General features: G+C 32.3%; 1 protein-coding gene across 1 annotated transcript; it reads left to right on the top strand.

Moving 5' to 3' along the window:
* Positions 1 to 1,314: 1,314 nt before the first annotated feature.
* LOC123657700 (transmembrane protein 135-like) lies at positions 1,315 to 24,565 on the top strand. Its single transcript, XM_045593220.1, has 9 exons — positions 1,315 to 1,473; positions 3,060 to 3,190; positions 6,759 to 6,885; positions 13,198 to 13,349; positions 13,937 to 14,048; positions 16,315 to 16,467; positions 18,805 to 18,945; positions 21,312 to 21,478; positions 23,725 to 24,565. Exons 1-9 carry the CDS (start codon positions 1,315 to 1,317, stop codon positions 23,783 to 23,785), a joined length of 1,203 nt encoding a protein of 400 aa, XP_045449176.1. The 3' UTR covers positions 23,786 to 24,565.
* The last annotated feature ends 1,697 nt before the right edge of the window (positions 24,566 to 26,262 follow it).

The following is a 26,262-nucleotide window of genomic DNA, read 5'->3' as shown; positions in this document are numbered from 1 at the left end:
AAGTTGGTCCAGGCGTCGTTGTGATATGCGCTTACTAACACATTTTACGATTTATTTTTATATATAATTAGTATAATAAAATGTAACCAGTCACCACTTAACATTAGGTGGATAATGGTTGCTTACTTGGTATAAAATAAAAATAAAGATTTTGATATTTGCATTGTAATGTAATCGATTTAAAGAATAAAATTTAACCAACGTCTATAGAAATAGTTGAATGAAATAATTAAACAATTTTAAAATGAGGATTAATGACCCCTTGTGATATTGCTTAAATGCTGCTGTATAAAAAGTTCATAATCAAATCAAGCTTAGACTTGGAGGATAAATTGATAAAATGAAAAACCACTCTGTGAGTTATTGTTTACGATAAGCGCTTTCTACCTAAGGCCCACAACGCCATTGACCACGAACGCTGAAATTGCCGTTCCACCAGCGTAAAAAAACACCGAGGGCATTATGGGCGAATTTTAAAAGTGGAACACATAATTGGGCGCTGTCGAGTGTCCGGTGTCAGCTGTCTGCTCACAATATGGTGGCATGGTGAAAACACGCAGCAGCTAAAAGCCATGCAACGAAGAAATAAAAAAATAAATAAAACATGCAGCTGTGGTGGTTGGGAGTGAATATTGCGCATAGATTTGGGTAAAACTTAATTCCACAGAATTTATCGTTGCGTTTTTCAGAATCAAATGAGAGATAACATTCATAATTTGACATTGACAGTTGTTTTTTATAGATTCCAACCACGTTTTTTATGAAAGTCAACTTTGACCCGTGGGCGCACAGTGACGTCATCTATGACGTCGAGCGATCGCTCGCGACGACCATGGGCCTTAGGTGGAACGATAGAATGGGCGCCGCGGGCGTTGCGGACGCTCAGTGGAATTCTGCTGATGTCACATCACATTTGACAATTTTTACTGTCAAATGTCAATGTATTTGTAAAAAAGTCATGCTCATAATTTTTAAAATGTAGAATTGAATACGCAGTCTTCAATGAGGGCACAAATTACGGCAAACGCAAACCTCGGAGGAAACCATTGAGTCGTATTTTGCGTTTCATATTTATATATTGAGATTGTCCTCTTTCTTGTTTAGTTGTCAAATTTTAACTGAGTTTTAAGCCAGTCGGGAATTGTGTTTGTTGTTGTTGAGCGTTATTTTCGCAACGATAAATAAGAATAATATGCAAAAAGATTAACATCAATTAGGTTTTATACGCGTAAAATTAGAAATAGGTATTTCTTTATTAAAGTTGAATGAAATTTATGATTTTAACATTATAAAGTGTTCGGGTAAAACGTTAAAATGGTTGAAGCCAGTAAATTTTGGTTCGACAAGGCATGTAGTGCTTGTGAATGCAGTACATTAATTCACCCTTGGACGTATAAGTGCACTGATGCTACAACAACTATGCTGGCTAGTTGCATAAGGGGAAGTTATAAGTTTTATGCTATGGTTTATGTTGTAAGTAAACTTATAAAAAAATTGATATTTATGTATCCTATTAGATTCTTAGAAATATCAATAACTTTTTATTTATATCTTTGTTGTGTGCTTATTTCAGAAACAATTTGTGTCGAATTGAAAAATTCTTTTAGTGTTAGTTCATTTTTTGAGGAAGGCGTAAACCGTGGGGCACAGCTAGTAATAGATAATGCCCTTTTTATGATTGATTAGTACATATGTTTTGTCAAACATAATACATATTTAAGCTTGTTATCTTAATACTCGATTAAGAGACAGTATAAGATAAGGAAATAAAAAATATAAATATAAAATTAAAGATTACTAACTGCCAAAAAAAAAAAAATTAAGGATTCTTCATGTTAGTTTCGCTTTATTTATTACTAGCTTTTACCCGTGGCTTTGTTGCATTGAATATTTTTTTTAATAAAAAGTAATCTGTTACTTCTAATATCTCCAAGAATATGTGTAAAAAGTTACATGATGATCGGTTAAGTAGTTTTCGCGTGAAAGCGTAACAAACAAACTTACATTCATATTTATAATATTAGTAGGGATTTAAATATTGATTGCTGTCATTGTATGCATCAAAATTTTTGTAATAGTGCGTAAGGAAGTAAAACTATTTCAAAATACCTTCTTTGTATAATCACTAACATTTTACACCATGATAATATTAAGTCAGCGTAAAAAAAAAACCATAGAATTCTCTAAGTAGTAATTTTGTATATTCTGTTCTAGTATATTTAACACTATCTCTTTTTCTATTTTTCCCTACATTTTTGTTCATCTCATTTGATTTTTTAGTTAATGTAAATTTTTACTTTTTTCGTTTTGTTAAGTTCTCTATGAAGAATAGTTAGAACACTAATTAATAAAATACAAATATTATGAATATCAAAAGTTTCCATTTACGGTGAAGGCAATTGGCTATTTTTTCCTCAAATTAACACATTTAAAACTGCGGCGCACATCTAGTATTTATTAATATATTTTTAATATTCCTTTAAGTATTTTGTTGTGTCATTAAGAAATAAATAAACTAGCAGCCTCACGCGGTTTTATCTGTTAACTTCAGATCTCATGGATTTGTTTGGATATAGATTATTATATATTTAATTCTAGATCTATGTACCAAGTTTCTTTATGATTATTTTAGTAGTTTATATTAGAATAACCACTTAAACTTTTTCATTCATTATTATAACAGAATGATAATTGCTTTAACTGTACTTAAAGCAAATACTACTTAATATATTTTTAATATATGTATGTATGTATATGTTGGTTGTGTGTTGTGTGTGTATATTTGGTTTTTCTTCCTGTTTTCTTCATTTTAATTCTGTACACCCTTTCCGCTTTTTTTCACATTATCTCCTCCAAGCTGGTTGCCTGGAAAAGATCGCTGTTTAGCGATAAGACCGCCTGCTGTACATTTCTTTTTGTGAATTATTTTGTAAATTGTAAACTTCTTTTTATTTGTACAATAAAGAGTAAATTAAATATTAAAATTATTATGTTTAATAAAAAAAAAATAGTGTAAAGTATATATTTCTGTTAATTTAAACCATATTTCTTTGTTACAGATACAAATACTGATGAGAGGTAAAAAGTTAACTAAGGAACAAATGATTGAGCAGTTCAAGTTATATTTAAAATCTGGAATATTTGGTCTAACTGTCGGTAGTTCGTTCGTTACATTGAATTGTATTTTTAGGTAAGGATCTCCTTTTTTCAAATAGAGTAAATTAAATTATAAAAATGTAATAACTAAATTATAAAATAGTATATTAGTATCATAATTCTGTATGACACTTCAATTTACTTCAATGGAGACTATAATTATAGGAAGTTCTCAATTAATTAGCCGTATAAATCGATCTCAACTACCTCCTGTAATTTTTAATGGTATTGTAATTCCATATAGTGAAAATGTGAAGAATCTAGGCGTTATTTTTGATCAACATCTATCATGGGGCCCGCAGATTTGTGAAGTCAGTCATAAAGTTTTTGCTTCGGCTGGATCTCTTCGCAGACTGCGTAATCTACTTCCAATTCCCACCAAAATTGTTCTTGCAAATAGTCTTCTATTACCAATTCTGGACTACGCAGACACATGTTATCTTGACATTACTGAAGAGCAGATTAATAAACTTGAGCGAATCCAGAATTTATGTATACGATTCGTATTTGGCCTTCGTAAATATGATCATATCTCTGAATTCCGTAAAAAACTTAAGTGGCTCCCTATTCGCTTTCGCAGGAATACGCATATTCTTAACTTACTTTACTCTATTCTATTTAACCCTGTTGCACCTGCTTATCTAAAGCAACGATTTAAATTTCTTAGTGATATCCATGAACGCAGTCTTCGTTCTGAGAATACCTTACTTCTTGAACTCATTCCTCTTCCTTTTATACTAAATCTTTCACTGTTCAAGCTTCTCGACTTTGGAATTCTTTACCCTTGCATATTAGACGTGTACAATCGCTTTCTATTTTTAAAAAGGCTGTCAGGAAGCATTATCTTGATATTCAACGTGAATAAAATTATATATATGTATGTATGTTTGTATGTATGTGTTTATGTATGTATATGTTTATGTATATTTGTATTTATGTATATATGTATGTATATGTGTATGTATGTATGTATGTATGTATGTATTTATGTATGTGTTTATGTATGTATGTATGTAAATAAGTAAATATATTCAAACGTTTATGTCTCAATTTGTACACCTACACTGACACAATACCATCTCCTCTGCCCCTAGGTTGCCTGGAAGAGATCGCTTTTTAGCGATAAGGCCGCCCTTTGTGCCTGATGATACTCTGTTTAAGTCCATAATATGTATTATTTCTGTTTTGGTGTACAATAAAGTGTATTGTTATGTTATGTTATGTTATGGATTAAAAATGAAACTGTTTCTTTAACATTTGTTCAAAAGATTTAAAAGGGTATATTTAAATGCAGTTAATTCTCATACTTGTCTCCTGAGTATGATGTAGTGAAAAGAGGTTATGACTTAAACAGTCTATGCATGTGTGTATGTATAGTTGTTCCATTATAATTGAATTATTAATCCAGTTTTAACAAAGGAGGTCTATTGTTTTGTCTATTCTTGAAAGAATGTCTAAGATTTTTTTTTAAAGATTTGTAGGGTTTTTATGTTTTTAGCAATATAAAAACCAAGCGTTTATATAATTTTGACGTCATCTATTAGCATTTATCACAAAACGCCGTCGAACAATCAATCAAAACATTTTTTTTATTAATTTGTAACATAATATTTTTGTCTTATGACTTAACGAGAATTTTGACTAACGGCTCGTGCTTAAGGGTCAATAGTACGATAACATCTTTTGTAGAAACCATATGAGACATAAACACTCCAGACTACGATAAACAGGCATACGGTCTATATTACAAACATTTGTCATGAGCGGGTATAGAACCCACGCGCGCTAACGCGGTACCCGTTTTTATCGATTTATACCACTTTATGTAAAACAATATTTTTTTTAACATTTCATCAAACAATTTACGTAAAAAAATAAATTAACATTTATTACAATTGCGTAAGCCAAAAGGAAGCGTGCTTGCGGGGAGCGCAATTATTATAAAAAGTTTGGAAGATATTGAAAACTATACAATTTTTATGCGAAGCATTTATGTCATAAATATGACGTGTTATTTGAAATACTTTAAATTTAAAAATAACTAATCTGATGTTAATGCTTACAAAGAATTTTTGCCTCTCATATACCTAATAGATCCAACTAAAATGATTCAAATGGAATTAAAAATATAACTTATGTGATAAAAATATTCTTGCTTGACATGACAAGTGATTAGTTTAAAATTTAAATAATTATTTCGTAAATTACAATATACGGTCAAAAAAATAATAATAATGTCGTTATTCGACGGTAGACGTAATGTTCGACCGCGGGTATTCTCGATCTCAAAATCTCTCGAGTTTACATTGTACTTTGTAGTTAAATAATGAAACATACTAGAATTTTAATATAAAAATGAATAATCTAGCTAAGAAAGTAAAAACAATGTAGGTATATAATATTAAATTTTAATTATTAATAACAAATGTTCACATCGCCATTCAAATTTTAGATCACTACACGATAATTGAGCATCATATTTTGTTCCGTAAAACGAAACTGTTAAAAGCTGGTATTTATACAGTTAATAATTTACTAGGTAAACTCGAATATTTATATTTATCTTAGTAATTTATACGAAACCTTTTCATATATGTGGCTATATTCGACTGGTCGCATAATAAATATTTTTATAATATATAGGTACTAATAATTATTTTTCTTTTTATACTTCACGCGCTTTACGAGTGACGAACGCTCTGGTGCAATGCGTGTACCGTGTCGGCGGCGCCTAAACACTGATGGTCGGGGTTTCGATTCCTGCTCGGAGTGGATATTTGTGTTTATACAAATATTTATTTCCGGTCTGGTTGTGTCCTTGTGGTCTGCTCGGAGAGCACGTTAAGCCGTCGGCCCCGGTTGTTATTATGTACATGTAAACGAAAAAAAAACGAATTTAATAACATCGACAAGTAATACAACGTAAGTAGACGAAAAAAAAAAAAAAACAAACGCACTAGTCGTCACTACGATTTTTGAGGGTTTCCTTCGATTTCTTTGATATTACATCATTAGATCCTAGTTTTCTCATCATGGTACCACACTTGGGATATCTCCTTTCCAACAAAAAAAGAATTATCAAAATCGGTTCAAAAAAAAGAATATATATATAGACGTTATAATCTCTTCTAAAGGTTCTATTATACTAAATTATTTGTGTTGACCTGAATCATCCAAGACTCTAACTACATAGTTTTCGGTCTTCAGTGCCCATTATACAGTGCTGTTATAAATAAAATATTCAAAATATTTCTAAAGTACAGATATACAAGACAAGTGATTAGTTTAAAATTTTAATAATTATTTCGTAAATTACAATATACGGTCAAAAAAATAATAATAATGTCGTTATTCGACGGTAGACGTAATATGTTCGACCGCGGGTATTCTCGATCTCAAAATCTCTCGAGTTTACATTTTTCGACCGTGTATATATATATATACACGGTCGAATTGAGTAACCTCCTTTTTTAAGTCGTTTAAAAAAAATCCTCTAGAATCGGTTTAGCTGTTTTCGGGTTTTCCAATACATTCTTAGGGATTCATTTGTATTTACATAGATAATAAAAAAACTATATGAGTTAAGATGTGAATTTTTTCAGAAAGTTGTTCTTCAGTCAGTTTTCATACTACACCACAGTGCTGCTACCGTGTACAGTCAGTGGCGTGGCAGTGTACTTTGAACCGCCCTACAGAAGAGTTTTGGTTGTTAATCTTTTTGTGAACTTGGTGAGTCCTATAGTATATTTCCTATTTTTTTATTTATTAGATAACACTTATCAGATGATATTTTCGTATGATTTATTATTCATTTGGATTAATTTCTTCCAATAACGTTAGAATTGTACGGATGATTTCGCCCATTTGAATTTGAAGTAGCCCGACTGGGAAAATACAATCGCTCTGGTGTAGTAATACGAGTAGTCGTCTAAAACACCGGCGGTTTGCGGGTTCGATTCCCGCTCGGAAGGATATTTGTATTTGTGCAAATATTCCTTTCCGGTTTGGATGTCTGTCCTTGTGGGTCTCCCCACCGTCCCTCGGAGAGCACGTTAAGCCGCCGGTACCGGTTGCTATCATAAATACTTATCTTAAGGAAAGGTTTAGTTTTTTAGGACATCACACTGAATGTAACTTGCGTTCCCGTATTAATCACTTGCTTAGTAGTACCTCATTGTCGCTCAAATGCGTATGGTAATTCCTTCATTACTAAAGTGAACTTCGGAATTCCCTGCCCACTAATATTCGTCAAGCAGTCTATAAATACTTTTAAGAGTCGTTTGCACAAATACTACTTATCTCTTACATAGTCTTAAATATATGTATTGTATTGGTATATTTTTTTATTTGTATGTTTGTATACATATATTTTTTATCTATTTATATTATATAATATAACTATGTTTTATATTATAAATTGATTTTATTATGTTTAATGAACTTGCATTGTTGATTGCGCACTATTACCGACACATTCTTCCTATACTACTTTCACAAAAGTTGCCTGGAAGAGATCGCTATAAGCGCTAAGGCCGTCTTTACATATTTATTTATTTTTGTATCTAATGGCTCTAAATTGTATTTTCTTTTTTTTTGTGCTATAAAGTTTTAATAAATAAAATACCTGATAGCGATCGCTACTCATAGTAGGGAATATATCCGCCAACCCGCAGTGGAGTAGCGTGGTGGAGGAAGCTCCAATCCTTCCATGTAGGAACATGGAGAGAGAGGCCTATGCCCAGTAGTGGGATGTTACAGGCTGAATGCGAAAAAATACGAATGCGACTGGGGAAGTACCTTAGCCTTACAAAAAATCACAGCTAAATAATACTGCTCTCAATCAGTGTTGTGTTCCTGTGGTGGGTACGGTGACCAGAGCTCCTGGGTAGAGTCGGCAACGCACTTGCGTTACTTCTGGTGTTGCAGGCGTCGTAGCCTATACTACGGTAACCGCTTACCATCAGGTGGGCTATACGCTTGTTTGCCGACCTAGTCGTATGTAAATATTTATATAATAAATATATTTTAATGAATCAAACTATATTATATGTATAAAAAAAAAACATTTTGTTCACCTAGAATATACCACTCGGTCTACGCCTGCCCTGTTTTTATTAGACTTAGTAAAACAGTAATTGCTATCCTGCTACCTTAAATAGTATAAAAAGTTTAGTTCAATTTCAAGTGTATTCATTAACATTACTATTATATAGTAACTTTGAGTAGATTGCGTTTTTGACACAGATTGTCAACCGATGTTATTATAAGGTAATAATCAATCCATTATTATTTTGACGATGCGATAGCGCAACGGTCAGAGCACGGCCCTAACGGCACTAAAATTTTTCTTAAAAGTGATCTAATTAAGTGTATAGATGGATTAAAAAGATTAAATAGATGGAGACTGCTTAAAGACTAACAGTAAGCTACTTCTATCGTTTACTGTTTAACCTTTTTTCATATGATATATTAATTTACACACCTGTATACAAAATACTCATTGAAAAACAATGCACTTTATTAACCTACTTCCAAAAAAGGAAGAGATTCTCAATTCAACTGTATTCTTAACCGATTTCCAAAAAAGGAGGAGGTTCTCAATTCGACTGTATTTTTTTTTTTATGTATGTTACTTCAGAACTTTTGACTGGGTGGAGCGATTTCGACACATTTTCTTTTGATCGAAAGGTGGTGTGTGTCATTTGGTCCCATTTAAATTTATTTAAGATCTAACAACTACTTTTCGAGTTATGTCTAATAATGCGTATTTACTTGACTATTTTTACGTCAACCTACACTATATTATACAGCATAACTTCACTGGGTGTTCCGATTTTAATGATTCTTGTTTTAATCGAAAGCGGGTGCTTGTCTTGTGGTCACATTAAAATTTGACCGAGATCTGATGTCTACTTTTTGAGTAATCTTTGATACCGCGTATTTACTTAACTATTTCTTTATTTACCTATGTTGTGTTACTTGTCAATGCAATTGAAGTCGTTTTTTTTTTTCGTTTGCGAGCAAACACAGTTATATAAAGATAAGTACAATCTAAAAATTATTTTTATATTGTTTATGGAGGACAAATAAAATTAATTTTTACTGAAATTAATTTTATATTATTATGTTAAAATGCAAGAAATTAAAATAGTTCAAAGTATTTTTTTCCTTATTTTATGAAGAAAAAAAAAAAAAAAACTAAAATAAATAATCACGACGTTCCTATGACAGTGTTTTAAAATTTCTTCATCCGTTTATTATTACTTTTTTATTGGTAGCGTGATATGAGAAATCACAAATAGCTTTTCAACATTAAAACATTGAAGTTATTAAATACTGCAAATAATTTAAATTGTATAATAATATGAACATCATACATTTGTCAAAATAAAAACAAGTTAAATTATCATGCAATGAAAAATCTATTAAATTAAATAGTCTAAAAATCAAGTGTAATTAATACTAATGTCAGCATTATTAACAATTGTCCACATACAAGGTATTAGAATAAATTATGTGGGGACTATTCCTCAATTACAATAAAAAATATTAAAATAACTTCACGTACAAAATATTTTTTTTTAACAGATAGTTAAATAGTTACTTTTTTTAACAAAAAACAATAGTTACGCATTCACATCATCACATCACATCAACCCATCGCAGTCCACTGCTGGACATAGGCCACCACAAGTTCGCGCCAAAATGGCGTGAACTCCTATTATGTGTTGCTAATAGTCACCACGCTTGGCAGGCGGGCTGGTGACCGAAAGGCTGTCTTTGTCGCACCGAAGACTCTGCTACCCGTCTTCGGCCTGTGTATTTCAAAGCCAGCAGTTGGATGGTTATCTCTCCATCGGTCGGTTTTTAAGTTCCAAGGTGGTAGTGGAACTGTGTTAACCCTTAGTCGCCTCTTACGACATCCACAGGAAGGGAGGGGCTAGATATATTCTTTACTGCCGTAACCACACAACATAGTTACGCATTATTAAACGTTAATTTTAATACATCAATTCAAATAGGTTGTTGACTTTTGACACCTTAGGATTCCTAACCAATTTAACAATAAGAATGAATACTTATAGTTTTACTGTCTAGCAACTACTTGACCTTTTAAAATTTTAGAATTAATTGTATCAAATCTAATTTTGTATCGCACTTAAAATTACTATGGTGTGATCAGTTGTAAATAGTTAATACCTACAACTTCACTTGCGTTGCTTATTGTATTACCATTTTGTTTATGTAGAAGAAACTATTTCTAATTTCTTAATATTTTAATAACTTTTTATTATGACGACGCGTTGGCGCAGCGGTCATAGCACTGGCTGTTCAGCTGGGCGGTCGCGGGTTCGATTCCCGCTAACGACAGACATTTGTATCGGCCATATAGATGTTTGTCGTGGTCTGGGCGTTGTGCTTGTGTATTGTATGTATTTCCGGACTCCCAAAACAGGAGAAAATCCTACTGAATGAGAAAATCCTCCTTTATTTATTTATTTATTTATTTATTTATTTATTTATTTATTTAAGGAGGATATCGTAATATGTATTTGTTTTATATAATAAAGGTATAAGAAGCTACTGATAAGAAGTGAAACATAAAAGAATTGATAGTAATTTTTCCAGCAGGTTTTCTGTGTTACATTTACAGTAACAGGGTTCTAACTTAACTGTCATTATAATATGCATTCCATTCAAGTATCAAAATTGAAGTTGTGAATAAGTTGCAAAAAATTATTTTAAGAAATATTGTCTCTTATTTACATGATTATAGATTACATTTGCAAATAATAGATTATGGGCCTGTTCCACCGATTGTTGATACAACTATCTGACGTATAACGGTATTCAACAGTCACTGTGACTCTGAATCTATTTTGTCTGTCACATATTCGGTCGGAATATTTTAACATAAATTGTATTTTATTATTAACTGCTATTTGTAACTAGTATATAATCTAGTGATGTACGCATTATGATGATACGATGATATTCGCATTCGGAAATTCGCCTTTTTGAATATTCGCGATTTTTCAATATACGCATTCGCATTCGCGCGAAACGATGCGAAAATTTAGCGAATGATTTTATTTTATGATGATGGATATGGAATCATAACACTACTGATAAGATTTATATTTGTTATTTACTTATATTGTAATAAAACAACTATTCTAGTGAAGTAGTGCATGTAAGACCTTGGGTTTGATTTCCACTGATATTTGTACCGAATTAGTAGTATTTTTTTTTTTTTTCTGGTCAAGATGTTTTATCTTTGATTGGGGGATTTTTCCCCTGTGCGTAGGAGAATACGTTAAGATTACTTATATAGAGAAAAAAATATTTATGTAGAGAAAAAAGCCTATGCTAAACAGTGGAATGGTACAGGCTGGCATAGACTTGATCGTTAGCTCTCGCTGGGTAAACGCCACTAAAAATTCGAAGCGTCAGTGTTGCTGCCGACCGAGTATGATTAGAAACCATGCCCTGAAGTTTCTCATTGTTCAGTGCTCTCACCCACACTGTTTATTTTGCGACGTTACGAGATATTGCAAAACAGCAATATTCGTTGCTATGATGAGGACAGTACGAGTGATGCCTTTTACAGTTGGCAGTTAATATGCCTCTAGTGGTAGTAGGGGACAGATTACAATTTATGTTTGAAGTCCAGACCTTCTTGAAGCAGGCATCCGAATGAGTCGTAGTTCTGTCCAATTTAACCCGTTCCGTTCGTTTCGTTGTCGTCGTGCGCAAATGGTGTCTACCATTTGCGCATTTCTCCTTAAGGAGGTCCCCTCTTATTGTAGTGCCTAGTTTTCAGAATGTTTTATTGATCATTACTAACTACTACATAACTAACTGTAGATAGTAAAACTGAATGAAAAGTTGCCGTAAATAAAAATAATTTAATTTTCTACTACTTATCGAATTTTACATTTATTTGTTTTGGCCCCCCACTTTACAAAGGTGTGGGATCGACCGTGGCTGCATTAAAGCTAAGCAGGGTGGGACCATACTTCACATTGGAATGTCGGCCTCTGATTTACAAAGTTCAGGTTACCCGTGTGGCGACTGTGCGAAAATTCAGGCAGGCTTTCCCCCAAAGGCCAATATCCCCCAATATAAACTCCAACAATTTGGGGGTTCGCATTGTAGATTATTCAAAATTTATGGAGGTGCACAACCTCAAAAAGAGACGTTGTCTTTCTGTATGTTTTTTACCGACGACACCGAACACACCGACAGGATCTTCTCTTTCATTTTTTTTTGCGTGAGCGTACAAACTGTGGAATGACCTTCCTCCTGAGGTTTTCCATAAGAAATTTTTTTAGAATTTTTTTAAACCATCATTATAACAAAAATGGGTCATTCAACCTGTCTTGGCTCGAATATGTTCGTTTTAAACATGACCTATACAAAATTTCATACCTTTTAAGCGGACTTTATTTGAAAAGTCAACATTCGCATTCGCATTTGCGAATGTTGTGGACAATTATGTGATAAATTCAACATTCGTTACATTACTAATAAATACGAAAAAAAAAAAATCAACTACTGGCTCCAATTACAGTCTCTTATTAAAATAAAGTGTTTGTCAGCTGCGACACGTGGCTGGAGTTTAGTCCTTAAGAGAAATTATCGTGATATTAAAAAAAAACTTATATCTTTTTCACAAGAGACGTTGCAGGTCTTTTTTTTATACAATGAAAGGCTTGCGTTTGACCACTATTTCACCTGATGATAAGTGAAAAAGCGGATTAAGATGGAGCACGCTTACCTAGAAGTAACCTATTCACTCGCGACTTAAAGATCTCCAGGTTATAATTTTCTGGAAACACAGACGCTGGTAGAGTTCCATTCTTTAAAAGGTTTGGTCAGCGGCATTGCCAAGCGTTACTGTTTCAAATTATTTCACTCTTTCTAATTTTAAATAGCACGTGCCTTATATCATTTCTTAAAAAAGTGAACTCCAAGAAAGTTGAATTTGTAATAATTTGTTAAAACATTTCGATTCAACAAATAATAAATTACTTTCAGGTATTTGAATACTGGCTGCGTACGCTAGAAGCGAAAGGATGGTGGAGGAGGTCGGCGGGACGTGAAACGCTGATATTCATGCTCGGTAGCTCTATCTTCTTCTATCTCATGCGATTGGAGAGGGAGAACCCGAAGCGAACACCTTTGTTTTGGTAATTACAATGAATATCTTAACAAGCGTACAAAACGAAGTGACCTAGTTAACTTGGTGATTTTTCTATCGGAACTATTTATGTACAGGATGTTCGACTCTTAGATATTCCTTCAAATTGAGGGTTCTGTAGGTTCTGACGGTTTTATTTTGTTTGAAAAGACGAGCTACTTTGATAGACTCGTTCTGCATGATACCTTTCGTTAGCGCGTAAGCATTGCTATAATTTACAATTGACACACTTTATTTTCTGATAATAAGTAAGTATATTGTTTATCGTAAACGGCTTGACTTTTTAATTACACTGACTGCTGAATAAACATGTCATGAATACAGATGGTATAAAAAAAATCGAACAAATGTCGGCCATGTTAAAAACAGTGACGTCATAAAAACTAATTGGCTTTATGTGATATTTTAATAATAGAAAAGTTGTTGTTGCATTAACTAGCGGGTTCTTGCGAGAGGCGTTAAATTATAACACATATACTATATATCATTATTAAGCTATATGGAAAAAAAAAATATGAATTAGTAGCAGTAGCTTAGGTACATAATAAAGTTTTTATTTTTATTTTTTTTGTTTAGGTTCTTCACTCCTCCAAGGGTTTCTAAAGAAGTAGGAGAACCGGTTGCAGGTATTGATGGCAGGAGTCCTGCGTGTCCTCACAGAGGTCCCTGTATGAATTACATATTTAAGGTGAATATTAAACTAGAATAGCTAACTAAACGCTCGTATTTTACGTAATTTTTTTCTTAATGTTATTAAGAAAATTTTAGTTTGAGTCATATAAAATTCCAAAATTCAAAAGATGGTAATATTTTTTATTTATTAGATAATAAAAATATTCAGTATAAAGAAGTCATAAAAAATATACACAAAATAAGTCGTCCTTCGTATTTTGTTATCGATTGAACAATTCATAATTGTACACATCTAGGTCTATCCTTAGTCCTAGTCACCATAATGTTGATGATAAGTAAGACGTTCATAGACGTTAACCCAAGCCCTGTTCCTATTATAAAAAAAGGTTTCGTGTTTTTTTCATTAAATTTTTTTTTTACTAGAATATCAATAGTTTATTAAACTTAATACATATTTACAATTCATAACTTAAGAACTAAATATTTACAGATAGTTTTGGTACAAATCATGTCCGCTTGGAATTGTGCTAAGAATGCTGGCAGCATTTCCCTGTTGAATCGCTATGCCGATTCTCTGGGCAAAAAATGTACCAGCTCTCTTGCACCACTCATTTAATTAAATTGTAAACAAATTTAATGATAATACTTCCAAAAAATAGTCAGTTAAAATATAACTTTGATACTACATATAAACTTACTATGTAGTCAAGGCCGGTATAACATGTTATAATGTTCAATAGTATAGGAAATATATATAATAATATATAATAGTATAGGAAAACTCGATATTAATAACTTGTCCTTAAAATAAGGATAAATGTTTCTAACTTATTGTGAGGGATATATTCTTAACGTAATCATAGTAAAAAACCTTTGTATTATATGTTTGGAAGGCCAATTATTTTGTTTTTATGTATGTACTGTATTTCCCTATGACGATGGTCTTATATAATATGGTTTTATAATTAATATAAGTCCTTTTTATTGTATGTTATTTATTTTATTGTTCATAATAAACTTTTAAGCTACAATGAAATATAATGGAAGATAATTGATATGAATTTATGATGGTTTATAATTTTTTTATATAAAATATTTTTAATTATTAATATATAACAGAATGACATTAGCGTGATAAAAATGATGAAAAAAGTACATAAACAAATGCCCAAACAAAGACAAAACAAAAATAAGTCGTGTGCAATGCATTGTAGTCAATTCATTTTCAAATACTGGTTACTACAATTACTATGTAACTATAAAAGTTATGATATTACAACGATTAGTTTATTATATGTGATTATCTCTAATTTTTTTTGAAGGAATTTTTCAAATGTTTCTAATAATCGGAAGTAATTTAATACCTCTCAAAGCAACTCTAATACAATGTGAATTCCTTAAATATTGTTTTAAGTTTGTCCATATATAAAAAAAGCCAATTATTTATTATCTGATGTCGGTCGAGGTTCCGTATGGGGAGCGTGTGGGACGTCAATCAAAGACAAGTCTTAACATGATACTATTTTTATTTATTAAACCGTATAATGGTAAACCTACATCACATCTCCTTCGCAGAAATAAAAATTTTAATTTTTATAAAAATTTAAATAAATCTCTTTTTAAAAATTTAAATTTTCTCAATATATACAATATAAATACAAATTTTTGACAATACAATTACATACTGTAGATTTTTTTTTAAATGTTGACACTGGTGTAATTGTAAAAAATGAATATGATTAGTGTTGTTATTATTAATGAAAAACATTGTTTTATAGTAAAATATAGAAAAAAATCATTTAAAGAAAATTCACAAGCTGCACACGCTAACGATCACAGAGTAGAAGAGTGATAGTTTGTTTCAAGACGCAAAATTAGAAATAATATTCAAAAATTGACGCCGTGTTGGCGCAACGGTTACAGCCATGGATTGTACCTGTTGCGCTGGCTGTTGCGGGTTCGATCCCCGCACATGACAAACATTTGTATTGGCCATACAGGTGTTTGCCGTGGTCTGGGTGTTTGTGCAGTCCTAGTGGGTCTTCCAACCGTGCCTCGGAGAGCACGTTAAGCCGTCGGTCCCGGTTGTTATTATGTGCACGTGATAACGATCGTTACTCATAGTAGGGAATATATCCGCCAACCCGCAGTGGAACAGCGTTGTGGATTAAGCTCTGATCCTTCTCCTATATGGGGAAAGAGGCCTATGCCCAGTAGTGGGATATTACAGGCTGAAGCGTATTCAAAAATTCCTTTTGTGACTTTAGTTTTTAAACTAATATTGTAATTAACCAGAAATAGTGTTACGTTTTTATCTCCAGGGTGCGGCACAGTTGTTCGGGGTCGGTTGCCTGATGAATATCCTCAGGACGATCATACCGCGGCTCCTGACTCCTACAAAGGCATTGAAGTCTTTGAAATTTTCGCATTTGAAGCTCGGTCTGTTCTTCGGTGGATACATCGGTATATATCGGGTGAGTAAGACTTACATGTCACACTCTAATTGACGGCACAGCAGGAAATGTCGTATATATTATTTGAAGGAGCCCGACTGGGAAAGTACCTACACCTTACAGAAGATTACAGAGTTATAGCACTGCGCCCAAGTATTGTGTTCCTGTGGTGAATAAGGTCTCCTGGGGGGAGGGTCGAGGGTATGCTCAACAACTAGCATGCGATGATTTTTGTATCGTGGGCGTCCACAGACGTCCTACAGATAAAGTGGTGATCGATGGTGTAAACGTAATGAGATGCCCGAACAGTCCGAGGCCACTTCTGATTTTTCTAATTCTTCTATCACTTAACTGCCGTAAACACTACCTATATAAAATGTATATGTATTATGTAAGCACGTGAATCGCTTGAGTAGATTGGCCTCGTGACCTTGAGCTATCATGATGTTACATGTGTTGTAACACATTAATTACTCATATGCTTAGTATATTTTCCACACAGAGTTGAACATACTTATCACACAGTGTGGTAAAACTGTCTTGACCTTCGTTGTTTATTTAATTCGTGTAAGGAAGATAAGAAAAAAAAAAAAAACGACCGTGCTTTAGACCTCACAACTGAAGTAAAACTGGTGCACAATAGACCTGCACTGTGTCGTAGATATACGAAACGTAATAACTGGCTATGAGAGTGAGGGGGAAAGAAAATGTATGTCTCGCACCTCTTTCTCTTGCTTCGTTCGCCTCGCCCGATGACACTTTTCGTAACGTACTCCTCAGGCATTCACCAACTTCATTCCTAAGTCAATGTGTAAAGAAGCTTTTCTTCAATACGATAAGACTTTAGGAGCGAAGGTAAAATAAGTTATTAAGATCGGTTTCACCACAATGAACCACACATTTACAATTATTACTTAATTACGGATTCACAGCTAGCGAATCCTATTAAGAAAGAAAAAGATATTATAAACTTATTCCTTTGGATACCGTTGTACGTCAGATAGCTTCAACTTGAATAATTATTCTATTATGCCTCTATAAGACGGATGATGATATCCAGCAGATAAAAGTTTTTGAAGTATTATTCTTTTTCACCATCGAATTACACTGTATTTATGAGATTCCGTTTGCAAAAGTGAGCAAAAAACCTGGAATTTAATAATTATGGCCTATTCTACCTCCTGATGTTAAAGTCTATTCGTAATATATTTGGAGGATAAAATTTATCTACAAATGGTGAAACAGGCCCTTATCTAGTAAATAATTTACTGGTACGTACATAAAGTATACTATGATGAAGTCTTGAAAGTGTTAACTTTGAAATGGCGATCAATTTGTTTTGAAATGGTTAACCATTAAGAAAAAAAAATGAATTTTGTTTTTTTAATGTACAAATAAATTATGAAAGTACAGAAATATTATATGTACATATAGCAATACATAAACAGAGTAAAAACTTACGTTGTTTCTATATTACTCCATCTCATTATTTTGTTATCATGTACTAGGAAAATTACAATATAAAATACACATGAGTACGATTTAGACAATAAAATTTGAAAAATAACTAGTTATAAAAATTTGTGTACGTATAACCTTATATATCTATATTATATTGTATACACATTTTTCTATTTTATCGTAATATTATTAAAAATAAATAATTAGATATCATCGAATTAAAGATATAATATTTGGTGTTATCTACGAACCGGATAGGTACTATTGCACGTAACTGATTATTTCCGGTTTAATTATTTTCGCTGATGTTTTTATTTATTTTGTCTAAGATAATTATACTAAAGAACGTACACAAATCTATTTACACTTCAAAATTTTATTCAAATAGGCAACAAGACAACAAAGTTACAAGGACTAAACATTATACAAGTGTTACTAAATTACTTGATTATAAAATGTTGTTATAAACTCTAAGGACTGATGAGTTTGGCAGGAAAACATTTTTAATCGATACCACCCTGTATGTGGTCGTCACCACTAATCTTAATATTTATATCTTATCTTATAATTATCTTAGTAATTTATACTGACTGGTCTGATTTATACAGACTGGTCTGGTCGCGTAATAAATATTTTTTATAATACATAAGTACTAATAATTATTTTTAACCGACTTCAAAAAAAAGAGGAGGTTACTCAATTCGACCGTATATATATATATACAGGGTTACTTGGTAATATGTTACGATCCCTTTAAGGGGTTGTCAGGAGGGCTATGGGCAATCCGATCCTTCTCCTACATGGAGAAAGAGGCCTATGCCCATCAGTGGGATATTACAGGCTGAAGCGCAGTCTATAACGATCACATATTTATGTATAAATAATCGTCTTTTCCAGCTAATAGTATGTTTGCTGTGTCGTGCGAATGGCAGAGACAGCGCGCTATACGCGCTCCCTGCGGGTTTCCTCGCCGGCGCGGCCTTCAGAGCGTCTCCGTCCACACCGATTTCCTTAGCACCGATAACATCCACGCTACAGGTAAGGTATAAGAATAGATAATATTATATCTTAAGGTATAAGAATATATAAATATCTTTAACATACACGATCGAAAAAAAAGCATATACACACGGTTCTGTTCTTAGACAAGTAACGGAATGCTTCTGGTAACAGCCGACAGATATAGCTACATTTTGTTTTTCGATAAATACATATAAATAATAAATACATACATTAAAACCTAAATATATTACATGGAGGCTTTTTTGTGTTCATTTGGTAGGTATGAGAATAGATAATAGGAATAAGAATAGGTTATGATGTAGGTAGGCATATAGTGTGTACTTTAATTGCATTGGACAAGTTACTGTCATTATTGTTCATCCTAAACTTGTTATACTAAGAAGATACAAAGTATAATTTGTCTATTGATTGGATGAATCCAAAATCTCCTTCTCTTTCTTTCTTTTTTTAAAAGAGTTGCGAGCATTAAAAATTGAATATCTTCTGCAAAATCTGAATCAGACTCCGATGACTCATAGAAGAACATTTCAAACTTTTGACCTTTTCTAGAGCTGCGGCTGTATTGATTCAAAATATCGTTCTGATGCGTCATAACACAACACTGTTCACATTAATCTGACGTGTCGTGATGCCGCCGTTTCAGCACCCCCCGCAACCCGCTTATCTGACGCGAATCGAGATCAGTTCTGATGCGACACATCAGAAGCCATCACTACACGACACAACACATAAATGTAAACGTTATCATATAAATGTATGAAACCGATTCTGTTCTGATGCGACACGACACGACAGTCAAATATAAATCCGCCTTTAGGGTATTCTATGAAGTTTTCTTTTTTCTATCTAAACGTCACGCGTTTGTCAGTTGGCAAGAAGATAAAGTCTGTCACGTTAGCTAGTATTATCCATAAAATAAAATGGTAAATAATAAAATGGTAGGAAAGTCAAAACTGTACATTGAATATTTTTTTTAAAGAATACTCTGGGTGTGATCTACAATCGATACCGAAGCCAAAAATATAGTTTTTAGAATTTTTGTCTGTTTGTCTGTATGTATGTCCGGGATAAGCTCAAAAAGGGCTGCATCGATTTACTTCAAATTTGGCACGAATATTATTAAGAAGTCGGATTAACATATAGGCTACATATTATCACGCTATCACCTACAGGGAACGAGCAGTGAACCTTTATTTCCTCAACGCATTCTGTACGACTTCTAACGACGCATATTTGAATGTTGTTGTTATTATTTTAATAATAACCATGCTATATAAGCTAGCTTCACACTGTAAAAATCACGCAATATAAGTAACTAAGCCGATAAACATAATTAAATGAATATAAGTAGACAAGACCATTTTAAAGCAGCGCCATCTATGAGATTTTTTTGTAGATATGAAATGTAAAGAACAAACGGGTAAATGAATCTTATTTTAAAAGTTATAATCGTAGGTATTTTTGGTGCTGTATAGCGTTCACGCAGGCACTATAAATAAAGAAATTCTGTAGTATATTTAGTATCAGCATTGCACCCGTGCGAAGCCGGGGCTGGTCGCTAGTAAACAATATAGATATATGATAGATAAAACAAACAAATAAATAAAAATATGGCGGTCTAAAAATCGCCGTGTTAGCTATAGTTTAAAATAATAATTATATAGTGGTTGTACTATTTATATATATTAAGAAAAGTTAAACAAAAACCTACCTTAAAAAAGAACATTAAGTTGACTAATTTAGGAATACTACGTATACATGTGTATGTATATTTAACGTATAACATATAAATGTACTTATTAGTTGACCACTTAATAACGAAAGTACAGTGTACTGTGTCAATGTACAGTTTTTACTTTCCTACCATTTTATTATATGTATAGATTTTATAATAAAACTCAAATAAAAAAACCAACAAATAATCCAATTTAGTGCAGTCGTTCGACAATTATGCTTATACGTACGTGCGTACATACATTTTTCCATATAATAATATAAATAATTATGACGCCGCGTTGGCGCAACGGTTACAGCCAGGGATTGTACCTGTTGCGCTGGCGGTTGCGGGTTCGATCCCCGCACATGACAAACATTTGTATTGGCCATACAGGTGTTTGGCGTGGTCTGGGTGTTTGTGCAGTCTTAGTGGGTCTTCCCACCGTGCCTCGGAGAGCACGTTAAGCCGTCGGTCCCGGTTGTTATTATGTACACCTGATAGTGATCGTTACTCATAGTAGTGAATATGTATATCCGCCAACCCGAATTGGAGCAGCGTGGTGGATTAAGCTCTGATCCTTCTCCTATATGGGGAAAGAGGCCTATGCCCAGTAGTGGGATATTACAGGCTGAAGCGTAAATAATTATATATGAATTAATTCCAGATCCTCTTCTCATGGGCGTATCAAAAGGGCCACATCCCTGAGAACTGGCCTCTCATCGAGATCCTGTACTGCCTGTGTCAGGGTCTCCTTTTCCACGCGAGGGTAATGCACGAAGATGTTTGTCCGAAGTACATCATTAACTTGATGCATACGGTCACTAGCAACAAGTAAGTATTGTTCTTTTAAATATACTTCAAAATAAGGAGTTTCTCAATTCGACTATTATATATACTTTTTATGTGTCGCCTGATAATGTTTTACTCATCATCACTTCAGCCTATCGTAGTCCACTGCTGGACATAGGCTTCACAACTTCGCGCCAAAAATAGCGTGAACTCATGTGTGTTGCCCATAGACACCACGCTGGGCAGGCGGGTTGGTGACCGCAGGGATAACTTTGTCGCATCTAAGACGCAGCTGCTCGTCTTCAGCCTGTGTATTTTTAAAGCCAACAGTCGGATGGTTATCCTGCCATCGGTCGGCTTTATAAGTTCCAAGATGGTAATGGAACTGTGTTATTCCTTAGACGCCTCTTACGACACCCGCAGGAACAGAGAAGATGGCCTATATTCTTTACTGCCGTAGCCACACATCTGTTTTACTGCGTGTACCGATTTGGTTGATTTTCTTATTTGAAAGCTGTTGCTCGTGTGATCCGATTTAAATTTGAACGAGATTTGACCAGTCGTTTTTTAAACGTCTCTGTTAATTTAATTAATTGAAGTAAACTGTAGTTGTGATAATAGTAATTTTTTTTGCGTATATTTCAAGCTTACGTTGGGAATGCAGTTTATTAATTAATTTTAATGTGCCGTTTAGTAATCTGTCTATTATAATTTTTGACAAATTTATATTTTACTAGGATTTTTGTATAGTACTTTATGTATAGTATTAGTTTATAAAAATAATTCAATAACGTTATAATCTAGTACTGAAAAACAAATGAATAACCTTATTAAATGTTTATGGATCAGATATTAATTTGTGTTTTATAGGTTACATCAGATAAAAAGTAAAAAACTTGAGTCTTAAGCGAAATACTTGCTAATATTGCAGCCTTAAGGACGCTATCACATTTTTCCACAAATTTCAGTGTTTTTCACGTACCATTTTAATTAATTAGGAGTCACCCTGCGAGGATATCTTGGTTTCAAATAAAAGATAATACATTCATCTCCGAGTGACACAATAAAAATTCTATAGCCCCATACAAACTTTTCACACAAATACAATTTAACCATCACAGAAATCGCAAAAATTAAAAAAGACGGGTCTGAATAGAAACCATTATAGCTAAATACACTGCACTAAGAAAAATAACTACACTAAGAAATTGTTGCTTATTTAGTCCTCTATGCGTACCGCTAGATATTTTATATAAAAATAAATAATATTTCCATTTATGAGAAAAATAAGAAACGCTCTCAAATTTCTTCATACATTTTTTACTCGTGAACAATCGTCGTTCGTCATTCCGCGCCGAAACGCGCTCATGGAAGCACGCCAATATCGCTTCAGCGCTAGTAATAATTACGTAAAAAATGAGTTCCTTGTGTATACTGTGCTTGGACGAAGTTGATACTTTACAAATTCCCGCAATCCATAAATTTGCAACTCAAAATCTTCACAATCTATTGTCTTTGCTATGCATCTGGTTTATATTAAAAAAAAAATAGAAGGAAATAAAAGTAGCCTAAGTTAGCCTCCTCATTGCATAAGCTATCTGAAAAAAACCAGTGAAAGTGCCGTCAAAATCGTTCCACCCGTTTCAGAGATTAGCTGAAACAAACAGACAGACAGACGAAAATTGGGAAAAAAATTATTTTGGTATATGGACCGTATATATATCCGTATGCATTTAGTAAAAAGCGGTTATTTTAATAAAACAAACAGACACTCCAATTTTATTTATTTGTATAGATTGTCTACGTAAAATACAAAATGTTAAAACTATATATAACTTAAAATTGTATGTGATTTTGAATTATAAAAATAAAGCGTATTATCTATTTTATTTTATTGTATAGTACGACTAACGAATAGTAGATACGCTGACGACTTAAGACATCGTCATAAACAGATTAGTAGAGAGGTTCCGTAAATAGTAAGTACTTAGTAACAGTTACCAAGTTCGACTTTTAAACTTACAACTAAATTTACTAATCAATATCAGCAAAATTAAAAATGAATACTTTCAAGTACCAAGATTAGTTACGTCGGTACAAAATCGAGCAGAAAGCGGTACCAATGTGTGCGTACGCGTAATGTTATTGTGTTGCGATTTAAATACCTAAAATTAAGCGAGTTCAAAATGTGATAGCGTCCTTAACTGTTCTGCCTTAATTTTAACTTTGCTATTTCTATTGCTTTTTTTTTTTTTTGTATATATTTCTGATTTAAATTTTGTTTTCAGAGCCGACGAAATCCAAGCTGCCTTTATACAGAAGATAAGAGCTTGCGGTGGTTTCAACTGAACGCGTAATTAAATATCATTGTATTAAACTTGTACAGAGATGATGCATTGATGATTTTAAAATCATTACGCGAACATTATCAATATAACTTATTCGAAATATTAAATTAATAAGTGTACTGTTACTCAAATGGTGTTATGGTAATTAAGTTATGGCACACGTTAATATCAAAGTGTAATTTCAGTTATATTCAACAGTGTAAATACTATTATTTAACCCTTCCTTCATCGGATATTTTGGTAAAGTTGTAAGCTAGTAAAGATTGATAAATTTAGTGAACAGATAAAAATTAACCTTAGCAGATATTCGAACTATCGGCTATTGAGGCACTATTGCAACCATCGAAAGAAATAAAATAATGCATATTAATATAGTGAAAAAGATAATACAAATATATTAGCTTAAGCGAGCACGTATTACACTATCACATAAAACTATTGCATTTGTGTGCTGTCTGTAAATGAGCGGTATGACGTCACTGTACATGACTATTAACATCGTCCATCTCATATTTTGCAGCAGATCTCGTAAAAATAAGATAAAAGTTTTGTTTTAATCATGAAAAAGTGTGGCGTGTTTTTTCCTTCTAATAGGTGATTTATTTGAATTTATCCTTTATTGAAAAAAATTATATAGTAATATTTCATTGAAGTACTGTGAACGTGCCAGCTCTAATATTGTATAAGTGAACTCTATCTAAGCTTCTTTTTGAGGTAACACAGTTGATTTAGACTTAAAATGTTTCGAAAATTAAAAGAAAGTTTTATTAATGATTTTAAATTTATTTTTTGTTTATAAATTATATTTTTTATTTGAATTGACAGTAGTATAAGAATAGATAATATATTGTTGATTTAGTATTGGTTAGGTGCTGTATTTAACCTGTGATGTATTTAAACGTTTGTTTTCGTTTGATCAGGGTGCTTAATTATTGTAATGGTATGTGGGTCGTATTGTGTTGTTTGTGCTATAATATTAAATTAGTACAGTCTAATCAAAGTAGTCATAATATAATTAAAATAAATTAAAAAGCCATTTTGTTTAATAATTTAAACGCCTAGTGCGTAAGATCTGCGTATTTCATTAAGAGGCTAGATATGTAAATTCCATATGAAATCTATCTTTTTATTAACACTAAATAAGAAAGAATAATTTAAATTAACTTCTTAATTTCAGTAATTTATATTGCATTGCAATTGCATTTTCTCCTATATCGAAAATACACAATATAGTTTGTTACTCACCGACCTCTGATTTACAATTTTAGCGCCATTGCGATTCCAAAATGATGCGCCATATACTAGTTGAAAATATTCATAGATTATCTGTATAAATGACACTTATTAAATTTTTAAATGGTAATAATTAAAATAATTTTTTCGTGCATTCAGTAAGCTTTGACGATATGTATTTTAGTTTATCTTGTAACTAGCACATTTTTAAAGTTTTGATTTAAAAATATTTTAATGTTTATTTTTTTATGCATTGATTTAAAAAGTGAAGTTTTAAACAACTAATTAAGATGACCTAAATTATTACTATTTATTTATTTATTTATATAAAATACAACACAATTTTTTTTGTATTTATAGACATTCATCTTTATGCCCATTTAATTATATATTTTTGTGGATCAAAAATTTATATTATTATATTATTTTTATATATGTATATCAAAAGTTTTTTTAATTTAACATTTTGCAAATCGTCGAATTGTAAAATTATATTAAGTTTTATGTATTTTATTAAATTATTTTTGTATACGCAACGGCAATCTTTGATTAATTGGCTCGCAGGTCTAATACTGATCAACCCATCTTAACGTAATTAATGCCTATATCAAATAAAGATGGTTCATAATTTAACGCTTTGCAATGATTATATTGGCAACCTGACTATGTTCAAATAATATGCTGACGATCTGTTCCACCGGTTGCTGATAAGGCTATCTAATATTTAACGATACCAAATAGATAAAAATTTACGGTGTATATTTTTTTTTCATCATCAAATTCCTCTTTGTCAGATAACCCTGGGAATCCAAAAATTTTGAGGTGTAGCATAATCTAATGGCCTCTTTAGCCTCCTTTTCATAAAATCTATCAACTACTTAGAGTGTGATAAACTTGTTAGCAACCAGTGGTACCGGCCCTTTCATTTGTAATTAATTTGTCAAATTTGATCAAATATGTATGTTGTGCTTAGTAATATTGTGTACGGAATAACAAAGCTTCATTGTTATAACATTGTCATATAAAAGGTGTGTCTATAAATAAGTAATATTGAGCAATCAAATTAAGTGACGTTTTAATTTATTGTTGCGTCAACGTATCGAAAATTATAAAAGTTTAATCTATAAGTAAAAGGCCATAATGTTAAATAAAGTTGTTCATTTTTGTGTCAGCTATATTATATCTATGTGAAAAGTTTACATACAGTTTTATTTCAATTAAATTTTGTCTTCCTCTTGTGCTTTG

The sequence above is a fragment of the Melitaea cinxia genome, chromosome 11 (genome assembly GCF_905220565.1).
Source record: "Melitaea cinxia chromosome 11, ilMelCinx1.1, whole genome shotgun sequence".
Classification (NCBI taxonomy): domain Eukaryota; kingdom Metazoa; phylum Arthropoda; class Insecta; order Lepidoptera; family Nymphalidae; genus Melitaea; species Melitaea cinxia.
The sequence above is the reverse complement of the archived record's forward strand: the minus strand, read 5'-3'. Positions and strand labels throughout refer to the sequence as shown.

What these genes read in the sequence shown, in the direction of transcription:
- LOC123657700 (XM_045593220.1), top strand. Translation starts at nt 1,315, where the DNA reads ATGGTTGAAGCCAGTAAATTTTGGTTCGACAAGGCATGTAGTGCTTGT. An exon ending in ACATTGAATTGTATTTTTAG is followed by an intron (nt 3,191 to 6,758) that starts GTAAGGATCTCC and finishes GAATTTTTTCAG; the next exon opens with AAAGTTGTTCTTCAGTCAGT. An exon ending in CGATAACATCCACGCTACAG is followed by an intron (nt 18,946 to 21,311) that starts GTAAGGTATAAG and finishes AATTAATTCCAG; the next exon opens with ATCCTCTTCTCATGGGCGTA.